The 24,509-nt window shown below is 47.4% G+C and overlaps 1 protein-coding gene across 1 annotated transcript in view; it reads left to right on the forward strand.

Annotated features, from left to right (window-relative positions):
- DSCAM (DS cell adhesion molecule) overlaps positions 1 to 24,509 on the forward strand; it is a 682,487-nt gene that overhangs the window by 561,547 nt on the left and 96,431 nt on the right. The window contains exons 16-18 of the mRNA XM_076000082.1: positions 4,515 to 4,585; positions 20,188 to 20,428; positions 21,914 to 22,060. Of these exons, the coding sequence (XP_075856197.1) occupies positions 4,515 to 4,585; positions 20,188 to 20,428; positions 21,914 to 22,060 (459 nt within the window). The remainder of the gene's footprint in view (positions 1 to 4,514; positions 4,586 to 20,187; positions 20,429 to 21,913; positions 22,061 to 24,509) is intronic.

Genomic DNA, 24,509 nt, shown 5'->3' on the forward strand with positions numbered 1-24,509 from the left:
AATGGTCTGGAATGTTCTTCCCTCTCCTCTCTGAGCCCTTTCAAGTTTCTGCTCAGATTATCATCTTCTCAATAACCTTGTCCTGACCACCTTATTAAAATTCAACCCACTGCCCTTTCTGGTATGGTTGGTCCCCTCCCTCCCCTAACACTCTCCTTTCAAACATGTATCACCACCCAATGTACCATGTAAGTTGTTGATTTACTTTTTTTTTTTTTTTTTTGAGACAGAGTCTCACTCTGTCATCCCAGCTAGAGTGCCGTGGCATCAGCCTAGCTCATTGCAACCTCAGACTTCTAGGGTCAAGCGATCCTCCTGCCTCAGCCTCCTGAGTAGCTGGGACTACAGGCACACCCCCCCACACCCGCTTAATGTTTTCTATTTTTAGTAGAGATGGGGGTCTTGCTCTTGCTCAGGCTGGTCTCAAACTCCTGGCCTCAAGCAATCCTCCTGCCTTGGCCTCCCAGAGTGCTGGGATTACGGGTGTGAGCCACCATGCACTGATCAATTTACTTTTTTTATAGTCTTCTTTTTGGTCCCCTCCCACAAGGGCAAAAATAGTTGCTTAATTAAATAAATAGCTTAAATGAATGAGCTAAATATTTATTTAATGGTTATAGCTGTTCTTGGTTTTATTTTGATTTTTACTAAACACTGTCTTGGTCCCCTTTGCCCAACAAAGAGCATGGCTCTCAGCCACCCAACGTCTGTGGAAGACGAACACATGGTTGTGAAATTGTGCAGCTGCACCTCCCTATTTTGTTCATTTATTCCACTTTTGTAACCCCAGTCTTTGCCTAGTTTAGGACCTGGCGCATAGTAGGCCCTCAGTAAATCCCCCAATAAGGAATCTACAGATAAAAATGTGGGTGTGATTCCCACCGGGGTGATTCCACCTGGTTCAATAAGCTGTGAGGCCCCAAGACCCAGGTGGAAGCCAGGATGTTGACAGATGGGGAGGGAGGAGCCCTTTGAGACCAGAATGGAGCCTGAGGCTTAGTCTCAGTGGGGACACAGGGGCTGTCCAAGCGGCAGGAGGCTGCCCCGGCAACCAACTGGCAGGGAGGAGCAGGGGCAGGAGGGACAAAGGACACAAAGCCAGCCACCCACGAAGGCCCTGAGGGAAGCAGGAGTGGCGATCCATGGGTTTGGCGATTAGGAGGCACCTGCCTGTCCTTGCTGTGTTTTCAGCCAAACAGAATTAGTAAAAGTCGCCTTGTCTTTCACCTTGCAAAAATGCTACAAATTCTAAATATAGTCTTTACTTATTACTGATTCACAGATTGAACTGTTTTGACTTCTGCAGAAGTGCAGAGATCATTTATTTTGAAAAATCATTTCCATTGTTAATCGTTACCTCTATAGCTCTCCATTATTGATCTTCAATTGCACCTCAATTGATCCTTCTTGCACTCAGAATTCACTCTCCCTGGGATTGTAATTTTTAAAAAAATCATCAGCGATGAGATGAGATTATATGAAAAAATTACAGCCCAGGAACTGGATGGAAATCACTAACATTCTGAAAGAAGACAATTTTTTTTTTATATAATTTAAAATTTTTTTCTTATAAATGTTTTGGAAACTTCCAGTAGAAAATTTAGTGCCCTTTGTATAAAAACAAGCAAACCAAAATAACCTCCCTAATTATACAGGGCACAGCCCTAATGTGTGTGTATAAATTGTGTTCTTCTGGTTGGTTTGGACTATTTCTATCACTGTTTCTTAAGAGAGGAGAGATCCAAGTGCATTCACTTGAGGAAACAGGCAGACCAGTATATAATTACTAACAAACCACCAAAGTATTGGTGGGCTGAGTAATAAAGGTGTTAAATTCTGTAATCCTAGCACTCTGGGAGGCGAGGCAGGTGGATCACTCAAGGTCAGAAGTTCGAAACCAGCAAGAGCGAGACCCCGTCTCTACTAAAAATAGAGAGAAATTAATTGGTCAACTAAAAATATATAGAAAAAAATAGCCGGGCATGGTGGCGCATGCCTGTAGTCCCAGCTACTTGGAAGGCTGAGGCAGCAGGATTGCTTGAGCCCAGGAGTTCAAGGTTGCTGTGATCTAGGCTGACACCACGGCACTCCAGCTGGGCCAACAGAGTGGGACGCTGTCTCAAAAAAAAAAAAAAAAAAAAAAAAGATGGATCTGTCCTAGAAATAAGGACTGTCCTCCTCTCTCCACTTCACTGAGGACCTTCATAAAACACCAGACCAGACTGGAGAGCAAATTGTCCCAGTGACATCATGAACATCATGAACTTTATGTTTTCTGCTAGGTTCAGGGCATTTCTGTAAACACTATGGTAGTACCTTTGTTTTAATTATGACTCTATCTCAACCACAAAATGAAGGCCGTGACTGTTGTCTGCCGTCATCCTGCGAAGGCCACACCCAAGGGATTCAAGACGAGGCGGCGTCCCCACATTGCCTCTGATCCCCAACAGACTGACTTCTTGTGGAATTCAGTTAACACAATTAAATTAAAATAACCGAGCATTAGTGCAGCTGTCAGACCTCAAAATAATCTTTCGAGAAGGATTTTTATGGAGGGAGCGTGCGCTTCTCAGCGACTACAGAATTATCCATGTGGGAGAGAAATCTGTTCCATGGGTTTTTATTGGACCCGATATCAAAAGTTTCCTGTGTAAAGGGCCTGACCCTTCGAGCAGAAATTAGATTCAGAGCTTTAGCGGTAATCATGGCAGTTAGCTGGATGCCAGGCTCTGCCTCGGTCTCTGTTCCGGACATTAACTGCAGTGCTAGCGGAGCCTTTGCACTTTGGGAATCAATAAATCCGAGAGGCCGCGGCAGCCCAGGTAAGCGTCGGCCCCACGGACCTGCTGGGGAGAGACAGGACCTGCTCAAGGTCTCAGCAACCTCAAATTGCTTCGCCCCTTCAGAGCAAGGACCGACTCCGGGCTCAGTTCCTGATTCCACGTAGAGTCAGCCAGGGGACCAGAGATGTGCAAAGAATGATGTGCAAACTTATGCACAGCACTGTGGCAACAGGGTCCCAAGCCCAGGTGGGAACAAACTGCTGTGGGGGGGCCCAGGCACTGGCAGGAAACTCTGGTGGAGGCAGAAGAAGGCTCCATGGCAAAGGCTCCGATTGCCCCGGGGGCAGGTGTGTTTGGGCTCTGCAGAGATGTTGGATCAAAACTTCCTCTTCTGAAAGAAAGAAAACCAGCTTCCCCTTGGCCATGCCTTCCCCCAGTCTACCGTTTATCCCTAAGGTGTCCCTACCTTTCCCCTTACTTCCAAACTCTTCAAAACTAGCTTATATCCAAGACATCTGCTTTCTTGTCTCCCGTGTGCTACTCAACCTTCTGCAGATGTCCATGGCAGGCGTCCTCAAACTACTGCCCAAGGGCCACATTCGGCCTGCTGAGGGCATTTATCTCTGGCTCACCCAGAGGGTTTTTGCCACAGCTGCCTGTCCTGCTTAGCAGCCGACTCGTCCCAGGCCTGCAGTGCACATGTGTGGAATGTGCCCGCACTCTCCAATGGCCCTCCCACGGTCTGAGGGACAGTGAACTGGGCCCCTGTTTAAAAAGTTTGAGGACCCCTGGTCCATGGAAATGGGGATGACTCTTCTGTAGTTCAGCAGTCATTTCAAAATTGTCAATCCTAAAACATTCTGTAATTGAAAGGGGTCTCCCCCAATGACTCCTTTGTAGTCATTCGCTTCCGCATCTCAGATCCCTGAGTCCCTGCAGGCCGGTCTCGCTGTCTTCTCCTCAGTGTGTGTATCCGATGGCTCTGGTTACATTCTGCACTCTCAGTGGGCGAAAGGTTCAGTACCTCTCCGTTCCACACCATGCACCTAGCACGTGCACATTCCTAACACACGCCGGTCTGCTCTGACTGCAGTGCATTTGGAATTGTCGCTCAGGACTCCCCAGTGGCTTGTGTTGTGCTTGGAAGCAGGTGGGTGCAAGTGGCCCGCTTTGCTTCCTCTTCAGCTCTGCTTCTGCCACCTGTGGCCAGAGCCCCTGTTTCCCAAGGGGATTCAGTAGGAAAGTGTGGAGAACTAAAGCGATCAAAGGGACTCACAGGCAGAGAAGAACCCTGACTTGTTTTGCTCCAAGTAGCACTGAGCAACTGGAGTAACCCCAATAAGCCATCCCTAAACAGAGCTTCCAAAGGGAAGAGAAGGATCTTCAACTCACACCATAGGCAGAGTTTTATAAACGAAATTTTGTCTTACAACTTTTTATTGTACCCCTTAACTTTCTGAAAGTCAGGGTGGATTAATAAAGTTGTCAAAGACACGGTGAGGAGGAATATGATGACAGGGCCCCAGGATTCGTTTTCGGAAGAGCAAATAAACACAGAGAACGCTTTGCACACAGTGACTGCAGAATCGGCTTTGCCCGCTACCTCTAAAAACTTACCTCCCTGTATCAAACACGGAAGTGTCCACGTCTGAGTCCAGGTGTGGTTGTGTAGGTTGCAGTCTACACTGGAACGCATTTCTAACCTGCCTGTGGGGTTTTTGGTCCTTACAGCTCCTGATGGGCCACCTCAGGAAGTTCACCTGGAGCCCATATCGTCTCAGAGCATCCGGGTCACCTGGAAGGTAAACCACGCAAACACGTGTATTCTGCACTATTCCCACAGGGGGAGCCCTTCACTCATGTTAAGTGTTGTGATTGCAAGACACATTTTAAGAAACTTTTATTTTTCAAAATTATAGTAAAATCCCTTTTCTTAAAAGTCGACATTTCTATTCACATTTTGAATACTTCTACAGCAAATCCTGTGTCTACAGAGAATTAAATTATGTGTCTTTTTTCATTCTTTAAATCTTGATCATGGTCCTAAGTATTGGTCACCACGCAAACTGTAAAAATGATGTCCCTGACTGTACTCTCTAGCTTCATCCCAGTGAACGCTTTACCTAATTGCTTTTTCTAAGTGGCAGAGCATGGTGTGGTAGAAAGCTGGTGGAGAGCAGAGAAGTCCTAGGTGGGCCTCTAACTAGCCACGTGCTCAAGCAAGCCCTTTCATTTCCGCCCCACTGAAATGAGCCGTTGCATCGGCTGTCTCCCAAGGCGGTGCTACCCCGAGTGTGGCCCTCGGATGCATTCTGGCTGTTGGCTCAGTGTTGGCTGCCAGGCTCGGGGAGAGAATAAAAGCTTGAGTCATAGCGTAAACAGCTTCATCGTCAAGCATATTGTCCTGCTCAGCTGCTGTGGTTTCCGTAGCAAACTTTCTCAGTGAAGGAAGCAGTGTTGAGTCTGATGCAATCTTGTCACACATTAGCACTTTGGGGCACCCCTCTCCCCACGACCTTCCAGACAGGAGTGTGCCAGTGACCTGGCAGGTGAAAGTACCTTGGGAACTAGTCATCCTCTTGAATGTGCTCTTGGAGACAACTAGCTTAACCCAATTCTATTTTCCCTAGAGTGTTATGATCAGAGAAAAAGCTCTGTAAGGTCACACTTACTGTTCTTGTTCTGGATTTCTCCCATTGCATGCATTATTTTTCTTACTTCTTTCCTCACCCTTTTTTTTTTCTGTGTCCTCACTCAGAGAAGAAGGCAGCCAACAACCACAGGGAGCTCTTCAAAGGACACACCTCCTGTAACCATTGTACCTGTTTGTTTGCTTGTTTGTTTTCCTTCTAGTGTTGGCTCTGTCATACAATGGCCAGCATCTGTAACAAAAACGGACTTCCCTTGTCAGGGTGGAGACCACCTTTGGTATTAGCACAGGGCAATGCAGCCAGCCCCTTTGTGTCAGCCTTTTCCAGCCCCAGCCAATGGGTGGGGTCTGCGGCGGGCAGAGTGACAGGAGCGTGCAGCTGCAGACAGTGCAGGCTGCGGAGTGTGGGCGGAGGTGCCGCCGGTCTTTGTGAGCACGTCCACCACCCGCGAGCATCACACACACCGTATAGAAAAGGCACTCAGCAAGCCGTAACCCCACACGCGTCCTTGCCATGCTACAAACGCGATGCTGACTCACTCTGCCTTGCATTAAAGACGCTGTGAAGTTTTGCCCACTAGCCCTACACATGCTCTTCTGTGTTGTCGCTGAAAAAGACCAGGTATTCCTGCGGCCTCGAACGCTCTTTGGGTCCTGCATGATAGAGCTGTCCGTCCACGGAGTCTCTAGCTCTGATGACTAAAAATGGAAACTCCCGAGGCTTTAAAAGGCATCGTGTCCTTTCTCTCTTTGTCGAAAGCACTGGCAGAAGTCGGTAAATTGCGGTTAAATTTCTTCTTCCTGCTGAAAGGATGAACATGTTGTGGGGTATGAAGAGGAAGCCTGGCTCTCATTAGATTGTGAACGGGTTGTGGTACGTTGTTTGTGGAGTAGTGTCATCCATCTCAGAGTAGTGGGCCCTTGTGGCGTGACCTGTCAGCAGGCAGGAGTGTCTGTGATCTACCTGCCTAACGGGGGAAGGACCACCCTGTCGCCGGCTTTCCATTGCACGTTGGCGTGTTTATGTAGTGAGCTTTTAAAGCACGTCACTGATCCAATCAAATTATATGCTATTATGCATCGTCTGGAGTGTACGCAAAGTGCAATACGTTGCACCCAGACTCCTCACTCAGGTTCATCGCCCCTACCTGCCCCCGGGAGCTCCCGCCCATTCAGCGGGCAGGCCCACAGGTGGCATCTTTCCCATCATGCCCACCCTTCCTGCCCAATCCTACTTATTCAGGGCTCAGGTGTGCGTGACTCCCCCCGTGAAGACAGGTGAATCTCCAAAGTGGAATTAGTAGTTCACCCTCTGTGTTCCCTGTTGCTCTTGGCGATGGCTCAGTGAGGTCCCCATCCCGTGGTCTCTGTGTCTGCTGCACACGCTTCATGTCTGCTGCTGCTCTGCAAGCTCTTTAAAGGCAGGGAGAGGGTCTGATCCGGCTCTGAACATGTTGCATGAATAGATGAATGAAAGGAGCCGTGAGGAAGGGAGCGAGTGCCTACGTGAGTTGGGAATGAAGAGACAAGTCTTCCGTATCACAATAGCCGTGGGAGCGTTCGGCGTCTCAGCTAGTAGGCCTCCAAACAGCAGACTGTAAAATGCGATGGTCTTACTCATGATACAGTGAAACACTCCGGGGGTGTACAATGGTGACACCCAAAGATGTGATCCATGTGTACCAAACAGATCAACCACTCTGCATACAACTTTCTGCTGTAATTTATTTAAAAGTAAAGGGCAGAAATGGTCCAATACATTTGTGGTGACTTTTATAGGAAACGGGCATCCGCACATCACAGATGTAAGCCCGAAGGAAGATGTCCAAGAGCCAGTACCATATTTGATGCCTATGTTATATAAGATGAAGGCTCAGAAAAGGCTATTAAATACTTTTACATATTAGATAAAAATGTGGGCTGATGCCTTAATGGAAACTCAAGAGACCATGCAAGTAGTTCTAAATAAAATAAAGATAAAATAAATGACATAAAGTTTCATTTTCTACCTCCTGCTTCTCATCCTTTGAAAAACAAGCAGATTTGCATGAGCAAATACAGTGTAATTTACAGCACGTTTTATTTCTGATTTCAAATAAGACAATTATTGAAAGCTATAGATTATTGATAGCATATATTTGATAAAGTACCTGAAAATCATAGAACTAGAGAATTCTTTGAATTTTCAGAAAATTCCAATTTTAGTCTATCCTCAAGTGTCTCTTTTAACAGTGCCTGTCGTCTTCTCTTCTGGTCAGTTTCAGAATCAAATGACCCCCTTTTTATGCAAATGAAGGACAGTTTGATTCTAGTTATTGCCCTGTGTATGTGTGTATTGCCACAGCCATTCACAAAATAAAAACATTATTTTGAATATTTAATTACTTATAGACATCTCAAAACACTTATATCCAGGGAAGACAATTTAAGGCAGGGATGTATGCTATTGATGTAAACTTTTTGTTGTTGCTTTATTTTTGCTTTAAATGAGAAACATTTGTAGAACTACAGGCTGCCCCCAAAATATGAAATTTTCAATTGCTTAAATACTGCTGTGCTGAGAACAATTATCGAACTGATGACTCAGAGTAAAAAATCTTGAGAATGATCTCACCACTTTCCTGCCCCTCAATATCACACCATCTGGCTGAGAATTTTATTTAGAATGAGCAGAATTCTCATTTGGAATTACAAAAGAGAGGTATTGTTTCCATAAAACATTAAAGCTGAGTATTTAGGGATTTAATTAAATTTCAGCAATCTGAAGAATACTTTTTAGCCAGAACACCACATCTCTGCAATCCCTAATAATTCCAACTAATTGAGGCATCATTACAACCCATTATGTTTCAGAGATGAGCTCATACAATGGGAAAATGGCTCAGTCTGTCATTTAGAAACAAAATTGCCATATTGCCAGTGGCCTCCGTGGTAATGGTTTAATGAACTGCAAGCTCTACTTGACTCCCACATTTAAATCCCTGTACCCCCAGGAAATAGCCGGGCACGTTGGAAACGGCAGCTCTAGAAGCACCTTCCAGCACCGGTGTTTCCTAGCTGGGGACAGCTGTCCGGAGCATGTGCTGTCTGCCGGGCACTGCGCTGCACTTCCGCACGCTTTATCTCAGTCAGTACGTGCATGGGAGCACACAGTTTTGTGCTGAGGGAGATCTTAAAGTTAGAGGAGCTTGCCTAAGGTATGAAAGAGCCCAAGGTGAGACTGAGGCCGTCTGACTCCACAATCAACAGGTCAATGAATGGGAAGTGCCAGGATCGTAGTTCAAGTATCATATAGTTCCATAAATGTCAATTCCCTTCACTATTCCCTTCAAGCTCATGTTATAAATTATACCCAACCCTATTAAAAGTATAGAAGACACACAAAATTTAAGCTTTTACCTACTGCCATTTCTTTTCCAAATCGTAAACTTAACCTTAGAATGACTTGAGTAGTGAGTGAGTAAATACCCCTTTTTTCCTATATCGATTATAATTCAAAAGGATTGCCTTGAAATACTTATTTTAACTTATTTTTTCTAAACTATCACTCTAATCTTTAGGCTATGAAAAAATCACAGAGGTTTGGATTTGCTTTTATGAACTAATCTGTTGGTTCTAGTGTTGGTTTTAGAGCAGTTCTATTTGAATTCCTGAAGACCAACAGAAGATCTTACAAATACTGAAGGAGTTGTTGGCCCTTCTCATTTTAACGAATCTAATCTCTTTCCTCTATAACAAGAAAAGAAAAAAAACAAACTAACTTCAAAGTCTCTTGGTCATCCACATAGAGTAAGATTGCTCTCTCTCAGCTTCCTAGAGTAGGCTAAACTGTGGGCTCCATGAGGGTTGAGGATTTGTCTTGCTTGTTCTTATGCCCTCAGTAAGAGTGCAATAAATGTTTATTTAATAAATGCATGAACCATCTGCGATTGTTCCCTTTTATGTTAAAAGGCTTATATCACAGGGTGGTGCATTTATTCTTGAAAAACTCGGGACTCCTTAGAAAGCCATAGATGACGGAATTCACATCTTAGTTTTTGGATATATATAAAATATATATATATATATTATATATATATATATATATATATATCCCTTTAATGAAACCATCTATTGCTTATTTGCACCATTGGGGCTGCATTCTGCATCTCTCATCTATCCGTTGGACCATCCCTCTCAGTTTACCCATGTGATTGGCTTTCTTCAAGGACTCCTGCTCTCTGTCGCAGAGGACAGCCACCAGCCTGCCTGCACAAAGGGTGCCTCAGGCCTCCCGACTGAAGCAGGCAGCTCTCTTGGCTCCCAGCTTCAGAGTGCAGCGATGAGACTCTGGCCACACTCCCTCCCGAGAGCTGCTCGGCGGCCGAGGGTGTGGAACTCAGGGCTGATACTCAGGCATGCTGGGAAGAGACTGTCAACATGGGAGGCATTGCTTGATTCAAACCCCCCTGAAGAGGCTGTACCTCTCCAGGTGATTGCACCTGACAGGCCATGAATCGAACTTGGACTGAGGATTAGGACCAAGGCCAACTGCAGTCATCAAACTGGAAATCGTTTAAGATGGTTTCTTTAGGTGAATAGAGGAAATCTAAGTGTAGGTATTTTCATGTGTTTGTTTTATAACTGTTAGGGTATAAATTGTTAGGTTACAACAGGTTAGAAGGCAATGGTTGTTTTTTTTTTTGCCTTGGTTTAGAGAACACGTTATCAGAAGTGCAATGTTGCAACTAAAAAAGCATTTTGGACATTTGTTGATGATCGATCAGCCTTAGGTCTGTCTTTTTTAAGTACATAAACACTACATGTTACATTCGATTAGGTCCTTAAGTTGGGACATTGGAACACAAATTGCCGAGGGTCAGAATTATATTGAAAATGACTTAAATTGTCTATTTAAGTCCATTATGCATATGAAACATGTATATATAAGTATGTAATACAGTGAAAACTGAAGAGTAGATGTAAAAATGCAATTTGATAGTATTTCATCGCATTATGCACAAAGTGGGACTAGCATAAGCTAAATGCAGCTACAACAAGCAAATTGTATGTAATAAGAATCCAATAGAAAAAAGTACTAGATTAGACTTCAGGAAAATTAAATGCTACTCTCATCTCTATCCCTAACACAAATTACCTTGAGCCAGTCACTTTATTTGTCCTTGTTGAAACGTGAACCCTTTTTCTCTCATTTTGATTTGAGTGTCCTGTTCAATATGCCGTAGACAAATAAGGAACAGTACATTTTGGTGACATCTTCTCTTCCCTACTCACCTCACAGCCCCCGACTTGATAACCACAGAGGAGGGCGGATATAGACCCCCTCTGGATAAGCAAGGTGGTCTCTTGAAAAGCAACCCGGTTTCGATCCCTGTCCTGAACGCTGCTGCCACCCTGGGCTCTGGACACCACTGCCATTTAAGTGTAAATATTGAGACATTTTCCTAACAAAAAAGAAAGGTTTTACTTCAAGTAAGTAATCTAATAATAGATGGATAGGTAGTCATTTAATAAAAGTATTCAGAAAACTGCCTTATAGATAGTTTTATTGGCTCACAGTGAATACATAGGAAGTGAATATGGCATTGAGCATTATAAATGAGCTGGCGGTATCTATCATGCGTGAATAGATGAATATACACTCTTTAATGTGTTCAACTTTCTTAGCAGTTACTAAGCCATCTTGCTGATGGCATTTCCAATTTTTTTTCTCAGAGAAATCAAATAAGGTAGATAAGTCAGTAACCTGGGCACAAATGTTATAATGAAAAATCAACGGAAAACATATCCAATCAAGAACTACAAAGACATCCAATGACATCTCCTTAGGCAAGGGAAGAAACTTGACATCACTTGTATCATTTGACACTAGGCTGGACAATTAACATACATTGATGCCTAAAATTCCTTCAGTTGAGGCTAAAGCCTTTCCTTACCCAAGTCCAGATAAGACACAAAGGCAAATAGCTCTGCAGAAGGAAGCCATCCTACTCAAAGCACCATGAAGGCGTACATGGAAGATAACTCAGTCCATGACCAGAGACCCGTTGTTGATACAGACATCGCTGGTCCTCTTGTGATGGAACAGGAGTTAGGACTTTGACATGGCAGCAGGGCCAGGAGGAGAGTAACTGACTCCATCACTCCCCGGCCCATGCGTCACCTTTCTCTGCCCTCCCTGCTTGGTGGTCCCTCTCCTCCCTCCTCCCTCCTCCTCCCTCCGCTCCCACCTCCCATGGCCTGCCAGTCTCAGTCTTCACCAACCCATCAGCTGCTGTAGCAGGGACGCAGCCACTGTGGACATGGAGGTAAACAAGCCTGGTGGCTGGGCTCCAGAGAAACTGTACTCAGGCACGCTGAAATTCACAGTCATATAATTTTCACATCACAAAATATTCTTCCTCTGTTGATTTTTTGACCACTTAAAAATGTAAACAGCAATGACCCATTCTTAGCTGAGAGCCATCTGAAAACAAGTGGCCAAAGAGACTTGTCCCAGAGACCAGAGTCTGCCAACACCAGTTTCCTGGACTCGGTGATCCCTCGGGAAACGGCCACATCCAGTTGAAATGTGTCACAGATGCTCGTCGGTTCTTTTGACATAGATTTAAAACACTCAGGAACTCTTTCCAGCTGTGAAGTTAAAACTGGCTTTTCAGTGGGCAGGTTCCCTCTGAGACCTGGGTCTTTTGGGGTTCTTCTGGGTAGATCCTGCTTAGCACAAGTCACAAAGGCTGTGACAACCCTGCACATGACTGACGCAGGTCGTTGCTTTCCTAAGCCCCTTACTGTCTGTCTGTCTGTCTGTCTGATTGTCTCTCTCTCTCTAGTTTGACTGCCGTAGCATGAGCATCAGAGTGCTGGCTCCATGCCCCGGTCCTCTGGTTTTCCCACCTGTCCCGCCCCGATGGAAACTGCTCTCCTAACGGCTTGGTCCTGAGGAACTTTCTGCTTCACCTCCCTTCCTTTCCTCCCTCCTCCTGGGACCCCAGGGTGCTCTCCGAGCATGGAGACCCGATGATGGTGGATGGTCGCGTGGGCTGAGGAGTGGAGGATCCGCCTTCTCACTCAGCTCCATCCCACCTGGCCCCTCAGCCCCAGTGTTGGACCAGGACCTGCCTTCCACTGGTGGCTTTCTTACAAAGCTTCTGGTCCTAGATATTTTCTCCTCCCACCTAGCAAAACCACCTCTGAGCATGCTCTGTGACTCTGTGGCCATGCCTCTGGCATCCTGCCTCCTGGACTTGCTCGGCAGGTCTGGGTCAGGGCGCCCATCCCTCCCTCATCCCCGCTATCCCAGGGGCGCCCGTTACCTGCAGAGGAACTACCGGGTTGGGGCCTCCAGCTGTGCAAGGTGGTGCCGAGCGCTTTGGGATCACTCGGCTGCCACTACCTAGGGGGCCTGGCCTTGTGTGCACAGGCCAGCGCACACCTCTCTTGGTACCGGAGCTTCCCCTCTGCGCCCCACTGCCTGCAGACAGCCTGGAGCTGTGGGCAGCCCCAGTTTCCCGGGGCCTCATGGTCCCCAGGCGAACTCTTCCCTGGCTGGGCCCTGCCACCCCTGCTGGCCCAGGGATCCCCTCCTGAAGACTCTTCAGGCATCTTGACACTCCCCAACTTGACCCCAGCCTCTGGGATGCTAAGCGGTCACCCTCCTGGCCTGCTGGCTTTCACAGAAGTCACCCCAGATTCCCTGAGCTGCAGCAATGACCACCTCTTCCTCTTCCCACGACCTGAGTGGGCAGCGGAAGCTTAGGGAGGGGTCTAGTAGAGGCAGGCCCTGGTGTCAGGTGGGGATATTCGCAGAGACCAGCTCCCGGGGCTGATTCGTGTGCACATAAAGCTTGGATTCCTCTGTTAGGTCATTGGCAGAAAGCACTGGACAGGCTCCTGCGGACATCAGGAAATGCTGCATGTGTCAGCAGGTGGTGCGATGGGTGAAGAATAGCTACACTCAGAGAGAAGGGCCCAGCGAAGGTGGCTATTCCACAGATGTCTGTCTGTTGGATGAATGAAATGGAAGCCAACCATTACACGTTAGAAATGGAACACACAGAGTCTCGTTTTCCAGTAGTGAATCTCAATTTCATACCCTAAAATTATGAGTCTGTATCTGACATTCTCCGTTTGGCGGTTTTGGGGCAGAGCCCACACACAGGCTTGGCTGCCACTCGAGTCTGATTAGACGTGGTGGCTACAGGCTGCAGGGCGACAGCCTTGGCTCTCAAGACAGCGCCTTTTTCGAATCGTCTGCCATTTGTCGTTTACTTCTCAAGCCCGAGTGGAGTCGCCCCTTGTTTCTAAGCACTCTCTTTGCCACGTTGTGGGTCCATTTTTTTATTTCGTATAATGTAGACACCTCATTCTCTCCTAGCTCCGAGATTGATGGTAACCCTGGGTGAGGGTGTCACAAGTGGTCATGCGGATCCCTCCTGCGTGACCTAGGGTGTAGAAATGGTATTCAGTGCAACACAGCTACAGGGAGAGAGACATGAATGAGAACACCCTTCGGGGTGGTGTTGTAAGAGTTCTCCGCTCTCTGCCAGTGCTCCCTTGAAATCTGTCATCCGCCTATCAAGACAGCCCGTGCGTCCACACCCACCCACAGCCCCACTGGGAGATGGAATCGCCCTGGCGCTGTTCAGGCAGGTCTGCAGGTGACTCCCAGGACCGAGGAGGTCGTGCAGTTTTGCGTGCAGTCATTCCCTTCCATTCTGCAGACGAAGAGATCGGGGAAGTAGGATATTGGTCGGCCTGAAAAGTGAGGAAATGCAGTCACTGCTTTTTAACTAGATATTAACTAGGATTGCCCGTCCCAAGCAAGGGCAATTCTAAATCACTTAGTGACTCCCCATTGGCAAGGACAACGGTTCTCAGACTTGATGGAGCTCCAGCACCCCCTGGAGGGCTTGTCAAGACACAGGTCCCTGGGCCCCACCCTCGTGTTTATTTCTGATTCAGAAAGTCACAGGGTGTCCCCAGTCCTTGCCTCTCTCACAGTTTCCCAGGTGATACTGATGCTGCCGGCAGGGATAGCACACTTTGAGAACCGCAGCCGACAGGTTCCATGGGTTCTGTCCCTTGAGTGTTTCCCTGGCTTCTTCAGTGCTCACGGCAACGTCCCCTATACCCACGGTCACCACGGATTCCTCACCCAAGGGTCACTATGACACATTCTTAGTTCCTGGGTGCCCTTGTTCTCTCACCTGGGCACAGGTGTGTGTGCTGGTTGCTTTCTCTGCAGCGTCACCCCCTCCATGGCAGTGTCTGGCCACGCCTAAGGCTCAGAGGAGGCGCCCCCTTCTCTGACAACCCTATGCCTTCCCTCGGCCCCTCCACAGTACCCCGGGCAAACCTTCCGCGTTGCAACCACCGTGCTCTATTCTAGTCATCTGGTCACCGATTCACTTGCAGGTGTCCCTGACGCTCAGCGCCTTGGGTAGAACAGGCCCCCAGTTCATGTGTGCTCAGTGCCATGCCCCTGTTCATGGAGCAAGCTTATGGGTGGGGGGCGCCGTTCATTCCAGACAGCAGGCCAGGGGGCTGGATGAAATGCACAAAGATGAAAGAGACAGTCTGCCACCCCTGTAACGTAAGGGAAATGAGGAATCTAAAGGAAATTTTCAATTCCTTTTTGAACTGGATTACTCAACACTCCCCAGAAGGGCGGTGTTCTTCAAATGCAGAGTTCTGCAGAGAGAGCTTCTGGCTGAGTCCAGTCAACAGGTGAACCCCAGGCATCCAGCAATGTCCGTTTCCTTGCAATACGAGGAGGAGGAGGAGGAGGAGGAGGATGTGCTAGACACAAGGTGTAGCTGGTGGTTTTCTGCAGAAGGGATGCCTGTTTCTAATTACTCACATCCTGAAAGGTGTTGTGGGTGTTTGCACGTCGCTGTGTTACTGTCTCTTTAAAGGGCATTGGATCTGCCACAGGCAGCTTGCAGCAGGCTGATGGGGAGGACACGTAAAGCACAGTCTCTCACAAACCGTGCACATAAATTGACACGGTGCTACTGTTGTCATGGAGATCAAAAGAGAAGGTTTCTTAAAGGAGGTGGGGGTGGGGAGGGCTTGGAGGCTGCAGAAAGGCCACTGGGGGACGGAGGGGGCTGCTTGGGAAGTGGCAGGAGGAGAGAGAACGTGCCAGGCCGGGAGGGGCGGGAGCCTTCCCCAGGCAGCAGGGAAACAGAAATGCAAAGCATCAAGCGTCCTTCCTGGGTGCAAAGGCAAATGAATGGAAGAGTAAAATTCAACACGGGAAAAACAATCTTTACACGAGCAACCCGACAATGAATGGGCACCACCTTCCCCTAGAATTGTAGTCCATTCAAAGGGATTTGGGAAAAGGTAGAAAGAGAACCCTCGCTTATGAAAGCAGTCCGTAAATAACAACATTTTCCCCAGTGGAAAGGGACTCGTTTGAGTTCTCTAATACAGAGAAGGGAGCCCTTAGCTTTGTTTTTGTGTTTTTTTTCTCTCCATACACTTACTTTCCAAAGCACTCCTTTAATTTGTATTAAGAGGACTGGTTGCCAGGTGAGATTTTCTGTAAATCCGCAGTTCTGTGCTTATTGTAAAAACAGGGAACCCACTGGCTGGGTTAATAAGTGAACAAACTCTCTTTCTGGAATCTTTTTTTTTTTTTTAAGAAGAAAAAAAAATTAATGACAGTGTCCAAATAAATTGGCTTTTCAGAAGCTATTTTTGGCCCTGATGGGACCTGGGAAATGAGGCTGGATCCCTCCAAATCCTGCCTCAATGGCCTGTCTTCCGTATGTGTGGCCCAGAGGCCAGGGGACAGTACAGAAGTGACCCTCCACTTGAACCCACAGTTCCCGGTTCTCCCGCCGGGCTGCTGAGTGCTGGTCTTCCACAGTGGCCAGGCCAGGCGTCTCTTCGGCAGCCAAACCCCGGGGCTGCAGTCCAGGCATCTCTTTGTCGTCACACCCTTTCCACCAGCCCTTCGTCCAGGCCGATCATCAGCCTGCGCCTGCGATCACGCTTACCCAGCCCTCTGTTGCACCTCACACGCCTTCAAAGCCATTCTCTTCTCCATCTGCAAAAACATCTTCTAAGAGTGTCCACTGGGTTGAAGCTCTGATGTGGATCGGGGGGAAAGATGGGTGAGAGTTCATGTCTGTGGGAACCCTTGCATTCTAGAGCTTTCCATCGTGCTCTGGAAAACCGGGCATTTACTACTCAGTGGTGGATGCCAAAAGAGACAGAGTGATCAGTTCTTGCAGTCAGTAGCGGATCGGTGAGTGCCAGTGGAGACCCGGGGAGGGAGAGGGCTCCCCTGGTGAGTTGGAAGCTGAGCTGGCTGCAGGGAATGAGTAAGGGGTTGTTAGTTGAAAGGAGGAAAAAGAACATTCCTTGATAGGGGCTTTCATAAGGTGGGACTGTGTAAGAGAGTTGGGATCCCCAGTCTTTTGGGGGCAGCGATAGAGGAACTCAGGTCAGCAAGGAATGTCCTGTAGACATTTGCCTTAAAGACCAGATTTCACAACAGGTTCTTCTGAGACCTGGAGAAAGACAGGTGCATGCTCAGAGCGGCTCCTTAGGAATTGTGTGGTCTCCAATGTCATGCAACCCAGATTCAAAATATTTTTTGAGATCCCTACCGGATTTCTTCCTTTTCCTTTCTTCTTAGCCCACTGTTAACCCCATTCACTTAGTTGCATGAAAGTGAATCATTACTTCCCACCCATTTTAGCAAGTGTTCTTCAGTGCTAGTTAACAGCCATAGAACAGTGTTCTAGAACTGTCTTTTTCTCCATGAAGACACCTTCCCTACCTGCCCAGCAACCGTCTTCCTTTATTCCAAGTAGACACATGCCTTAAGCACAAATGTCTCTAAAGCATCGTCCTAAACAATTTTTCAAGTAAAATTTTTTATGTTTTATGCACTAACGTCTCTTGGGATGATATGAAACCTACTGCCAGACGGGTGGATCCAAGTGTCTCCACTCGTCCACATTCAGAGTGAGCCTCCAGTGTCACTTTCAAAAACCTGCACACAACCCCTAAAATTCCCTACACTTAGCGTACAAAATTCCTGCCTTTGCAGATTTATTTCAGAGGTCTGCATTTTTAAATATGAACCCAAGGATTTCTTCAAACACATTTCTAAATCTTAATCCTACTATCCTGCCTGCAAATTAATAAGAGAACTTTAGCCTCGCCTGATAGAGTGAGGATTTTGGGTTGTTTTTTGTGCATAAAAATATAATATTTTCTCTTCATATACTCTATCAATTTTTTGTGTAGTTAGAAATGCTTTGTTTACTACGACTTCACAAACTGATTTAACAAGCTTTGCAAACGAGTGAAAAGTTATTGAAGGCTCTGTGAATGGTTCAAACTAAACACAACTTTTAGAAAATCCTTGAGTCAGAATTCCACCTCTGTACTCACCTTGAGAAAGATGTTTTAGCCTCTTGGACCTTCAGTTTCTTCATCTGTAAAGGATAATGAGACTTCTTGGAGTTGTTGAGAAAGCAAATGGGGTGAGATATATATATATATATATATATATATATATATATATATATATATATAAAGCACCTGCTACAATGATTGGAAAAACACAGTGTTCAACACATGGTGGTAGAAGTGGTAGAGATGGTGGCAGTGGGAGGGGTAATTGTGGTGGCAGCAGTGGTGGCATTGGGATAGTGATGGAGGGGGAGGTGGTGGTGGGGATAGTGATGGTGGCGGTGACATGGTGACATCAGGCATGATGGTGGTGGAAGCACTGGAGGTCGAGGCAGTGGCTCCTGTGTGGGGGTGGTGGTGAATGCGGTAGTAATAGTGGTGGTGGTGACCGAGGTGGCCATGGCATTAGGCAATGGCAGTGGCGGTGACGTTGGCACTGATGTGGCGAGGTTGGTGGTGATGGTGGCAGAGATGCTACAGGTGGTGGCAATGGTAGTCACGGTGGTGCTAGCAGTGATGAAGGTGGTGATGAAGGCAGCGGGACTGGCTGTGGTGGTGCTGCTGCTGGCAGTGGTGACGGTGACAGTGCAGAGGTGGTGGTAGCGTGGCGAGTGTTGATGGGTGGTCATGGTCATCGTGTCGGGGCATGGAGGCCAGTGTTGTAATTGAAATAGAGCAACGAATAACCTGGAGCTGATAGCACAGTACCTTTTTAAAAGCAGTTTTATTGAGATACAATCAACATACCTTACCATTCACTGTTTTAAGAGTACAAATAAATGGCTTATATAACTATTTCACTGATGTCTATTAGCACCCCAAATGCACTAAATCAGACTGGTTGTTGAGAACAGCAACTGCAGTCCAAGAAAACCATAAAGAAACTTCCTTTTAAAAACAAATGTGATTTTACTGCTCTTGCATGGCTCAGACTAACTGCCAATGACAGCCGGGCGCTTCTAATCCCGTTAATATGGGGCAATCCACAAACATTTGCAGGATGCGTGAGTGCTGCTTCTCTGCTCAAAACCCTTTTCTGACTTATTGTCTACACTCTCCTTGTCACACTCTGCTGGTTTTCAAAGACTTGCTCCACCCCTTCTGCTTCCCTCCTCTGTCACCGCTACCTCCGGGCAGGTGGCACCCTCTGCAGGCCCCGCCCCCTGCATCCGCACCTCCTTCCCTGAGCCCTGCCGTCCCGCCCAGCCCACCTGGGCTCGGCCTCTTCTCCCCACTTCACACCACTCTCGTCCACTTCCCGGATGCCCGCTGGCTGGCCTTCACCTCCCCGCATCGAGCATTCGGCACTTCATGGTTCTCCATGGCTCAAGTGTTTATTTTCTCTCCCCAGCTGGATGGCAGGCACTTGCAGGACAGAGAAAGCTTTTCACAGCCCCGGGAGAGCTGGACCCATAGCTTGTATGCACGCACACACACACACACACACACACACACCCCTGCTGACTGCCCGAAAGTCTACTGAAACTTTAGGACTGAGAGGGTCACCTTGGTGGTGTCGTTCCGCCACACTTGAGAAGGGCCTGGTTTCTTTAAGCCCCATGTGTTGGCCCACTCTGTACCTCCTTTGACTCGATGGGTCTTTTCCAAACACCCGCAGAGCGGAGCTGGCCCCAGCCCCTCCCCTTTCTCATTGAATCACCACCCAAACCATTCCGAGGTGAGTCAGGCTGGGGCTTAAGGAAGGAAGTTTCCCTCCCTATACGGGCAGACCCCCCTGCACAGGCCAGTTTTCACCTTGCAAAGACTGCTGTTCTGGGACATTCTCCTAGCATGCAAGCTCCATGAGGACCAGGGATCCTGCTGCTTTATTTTGTTGCATTTTTAAACTCACTTCTGTTCCTCAGTGCCTAGAGCAATGCCCGGCACAGAGCGGGGCTCTCGGTCGATACTGCAGGGTGGGGGCAGGAAGATCAGAGTCACGGCTGATCAGTAGTGTCCTTGGAGATGCCACAAACACAGTGTCTTTTGCAACTTTCTCATCAACCGGACAGGTCGCCAGGGCAGCACGAAGGACGGGCCCAGAGCATGGACTTGGGCCAGACGCCAGCCTTCCGATTCCCTTCCAGCCGCTGGGACGCGGTGACCTCGTGTGTAGAACGAGGGTCATCGGCGCGTGGTCTCGGGAGGGTGGCGAGGGTCAGGCGCGGCAACTCGGGCCCCGGAAGAGTGCCTGGCGAGGACCTGCACCCCGGCTACGACGGGCGCTCTGTTTGCGTTTCCCTCAGGTGCTGTGGGTGTTGCTTTGGCCCTTGTGCTACCTCAAGACTTCTTGAGTGTGTTCTTTTCTCTCCTGTTTAGGCTCCCAAGAAACATTTGCAAAATGGGATCATCCGTGGCTACCAAATAGGTTACCGAGAGTACAGCACCGGGGGCAACTTCCAGTTCAACATCATCAGCATCGACACCACTGGGGACAGTGAGGTCTACACCCTGGACAACCTGAATAAGTTCACCCAGTACGGCCTGGTGGTCCAGGCCTGCAACCGGGCCGGCACGGGACCTTCTTCTCAGGAAATTATCACCACCACCCTCGAGGACGGTAGGTCTGGCCCTCCACGGTGGGCCCCTGTGCCTCTCGGGCTCCCCCGGCCCGGCTCCCCGCTGACTTTGCAGAGAGACAATGGCAGAGGGACCTGCAGGGACCCCGGCCTCAGGTCTCAAGTGGGAAAGCCTGTCCAGATGCCCTCCCCGCCTCGCTCTGCATTGCAAAGCCAAAATGCACTCCCTTGCAGAACCTTCCTCATTCATCTCAAGCAAAAGAACTGGGCTTTTCCCAGTCCTGAAACCAAGGCTCTTCCCACTACTGCAGAAGTCTGACTAGAATGCAGAAATCCGATTTCCTAAGAATTTCTCCCAAATCAATGTTCAGATTTTTGTGGGGAGATTGCTTTCTATTTCCAAGCACTCAGAGACCAGGGAGAAGGAAGTCTCAGGCTTCCCGCAGCCGCTCGCACAGTGACCGAGCGCCCCCTAGTGGCCCTGATGAATTAATTCGCCTTCCACCTTAGCACTGAAAATAAACTAGAAGTTCAAATTTCCGGTGGTGCTTGGAAATACAGACGGAACCCGGGTGTCTAGAGACACAATGTTTCAGGTGCAGAGATAAGACATAGGGTTCATCATAGCCATAAGTGGTAGATTTGAAGGCAGCAAGCTTGCGCGGCAGTCTGCTCTTGTGCGGTTAGCCCCTGGGTCACAGGTTTGAGAAGGAAATTATGACTTGCATCTGTAAAGTCTGGCGATTGTAACCAGGAAAGAAGTCTCAGACAACTAGAAATTTGAGCACTAGGATTTTCTTCCTATCTTAATAATCTCTGCGATAGGGGTTAAATACATCTTTGGTTTTTGCTTCAATACTCATTTTTTATTGAGACGCGTGTTTCAGTCAACACTTTGCACCTCACCTAGCTCCAACCTGTAAGGTCCGAATAAGCGCGGCATTAAAAATACTCCAGATAATCTTCAAGCCTGTTTCTGAGTCCATGGTCTCTCTCCCCTCTGACAATATATTCCGGGGTGGAAAGGAGGGCTGGGGAAGATGAGGCGGTGGAAACAATACGATTACATTTCTGCCTCGTAGCACTTCTCCTAATCGAGCTTCCGATTTAAATGCCAGATATCACTAAATACGGAGGGACTGTGCTGTGCTGTATAAAGGGGATGTACTTAAGGAAGTAACTTGCAAGAACAATGAGAATATAAACCAGACAAGCAAGGGTCTTCTACTCGGGCACTACTTCAAAAGTGTACTCAACTTAAGCCTAGCTAACCTCCCTTGAAATGAAGCAATTTAAGTTGGATTCTATGGAATCCTTTAGAGCATATGCATAAACTCATGCTATTTTACTGAGTTACCAAAAGATTTGTATAGGGAAGTGGCATTTTTTTTTCTTTTATTTTGGGGATTGAGTGCAGTGTTTTTCTTTTGCTTGCACATTGAAACATTAAACTATGTTGCTTGTTCAATACTGCTTTGCTAATAAGGCAAAGGCAGCTATTAAAGATTCTAATTATTTAATTTCAGTGCCCAGTTACCCCCCTGAAAATGTCCAAGCCATAGCAACGTCACCAGAGAGCATATCAATATCCTGGTCCACGCTGTCCAAGGAAGCCTTGAACGGAATTCTCCAGGGGTTCCGGGTCATTTACTGGGCCAACCTCATGGACGGAGGTAAGAGGATTAAACCAGGACTTTGAGTTTTCTCCAAAGGATGCGGGATGAAATTTGCAGCCCCCCTTCCTAACGTGGGATGCGGGATGTGGCTGTGGCCGGCGCTTGTTTATCAGTGGGCACTTTCTTCTTTTCTGTTGTCTCTCATCCAACATGTGAACAGGCGCATAACGCTGTTTAAGGTATCGCGCACCTTCAAAACGCAATTCAAAGTGTAGGAGGGGAGTGGCACTTGGGAAAGTTACACCTGGGCATATTTTCCTAACTATGAGTATCTATGTCAAGGCTCTGCAGGCAGCACCAAAGCCTGGATCTCCATCTAGAACATTCCATATGACGTGTATCCTAAAAAGTTGGCCTCTTCCTGTTCCCCAAATAGAACTCAGCAGCAGGGAACTTTTAAGTTCCTGCAGTTGAACTGTGAGGCGGCTCAGGAAGAATGCCAGAACCCCAGAAAGGGACATCATCACTCACCAGGAGGAGCTGTTAAATCCGGAGCCCTCCATTCCTGTCTTCTCTCTGTTTTTTCTTCTCCTCTTCCTTCCCCTTCTCCTCCTCCTTCTCTTCTTTGTTCTTCTTCTTGTTTCCATGTGTGTGTTTCTTTCAAGTTGTAGGGCGAAATTTTCCTGTTCGTTTGGCACACGACTCTGAATAAGAGACCTGCTTGGGTGGCGCCAAGATTGGGGCCAGGAGTTTCTTAGGGGGACATGTCCCGGTGCCTTTGCCTTCAGGCTATGAACCCTGTTCCCCGCTGAGCCTGCCGTGGAGCTTGCTGGGTGTACAGCAGGGCCGCAGCCCCTTACAGGAAGGGCCTCCTGCTTTCTGTCCCAGAACTTAGGTGGTCACTCCTGCATCCCCCCAGCTCACCCTTTCAGGACTCCTCCTGGGCCCCCTGCCCCTGGGTGGGGCCAGCCCTCTTGTCTGGGGCTTCTTTCAGCACCCCCTGACTGGGTGCGGGCCCTTGGCTGTGCTCGCCTCTGAGATTGTGGGGATACAGGCAAGAGCCTGTCCCTACTCAGGATCACCTGGGGCTGTTCTCCCCAGCAGATCCCTTGTCCCCATACAGGTAAGCGGAACACTTGGGCCTCAAAGGCTGCAGGAGGCTCCATTATTGGTGCCAGAGCACAGGAAAGAAGACACGTTAGCAAAGCAAGCATCATTCGCTAAGAAGACACCAGTGTTTATGCCTTAGCCATTCATATCTCTAACTAGACATGTTTGTTGGGGCTGAGGACCAGACCTGACTCCTCTTGATGCAGAGTGTAGTGCCTTGAACACCACCCAACACTGAGAGGCCTTCTAGAAAGATCTACCCACTGAATCTTGCAGCAGACATGGTAACTGAACACCTGCGCTGTGCTGAGCTTGTGCTGAGCTCTGTGCTGAGCTTGTGGGAGACACCAGGGATGCCTGGTCTACATGTTGGAGGTTCTAGAGCAGTGAACAAGGGAGACCCTAATGCATAAGGAACCACAGTCCCAATGACGTGCAGCCCCATGGAGGGGCAGATTAGGTAGTTAATTCTGTAAAAACTTCACCCCCACCAAAGAAAAGCCTTTTAAAAATTACAGAGTATAGAACAATGGAAATTTGCAAACTTCATGGATTTTATTGACAAAATACCATAGGTATCATTACATATACTTGTTCTGTTTTCTGCTCCTCATTTTGAATCAATACCCTAACACACTCACCTAAAGGTGATATTGCACTAAACTGTTCCTTTTATTGTTCTTCTTGAAAGTGTTTCCAAAATCCAATGGTGACCGTTGATTCATATCACTCATATTTTCAAGTATCCCCAATATTTATTAACATTGTTAGCATCTTAGTTCTAAAATGGATGAAGTGGCTTTATACTTTTAGTAATCAAAAACATATAATTCTTTAAATAAAGACTGCTTGGAAGTGCATACAGTTTTTTTTTTTTGAAGACACTTTTATTCATGGAATTAAGATCAAAGTGATGTGATTAATGTATAATGTAGAAGCTCTACACTTAATTTCCAAAGGAAAGCAAGAAATCCTCAGAAACAAACCTGCTTATGGACAGTCCTCCCTAACTCCTCCCTGGGAGATGGCATTTATGAATTAGCAGGGCATTTCGTGTAATTACTGGAGGCATGTACACAAACTCCTCAGGCTTGTGGTCTTAGGGGTTAGCTAGATTCTCATAGACATTGAACATGTAGTGACTGTGTAAAGAACTATACAGGCTAGAACTTGAAAAAGCATCACACATTTCACATATACAACACATATACCACATGCACACACATACCACACATAATGTATATACCACATATACCACACTTACATACACATACCACACACAGAGACTCAGAGAGACAGAGATTTTTACTACTGTTGTGCTTAGCAGTTGACCCAAATACTTTCCAAAATATGTATAAGAAAGCATTTTATTTTTAATGTGGTAAGATAAAATAAA

This window comes from Microcebus murinus, chromosome 1, assembly GCF_040939455.1.
Source record: "Microcebus murinus isolate Inina chromosome 1, M.murinus_Inina_mat1.0, whole genome shotgun sequence".
NCBI lineage: Eukaryota > Metazoa > Chordata > Mammalia > Primates > Cheirogaleidae > Microcebus > Microcebus murinus.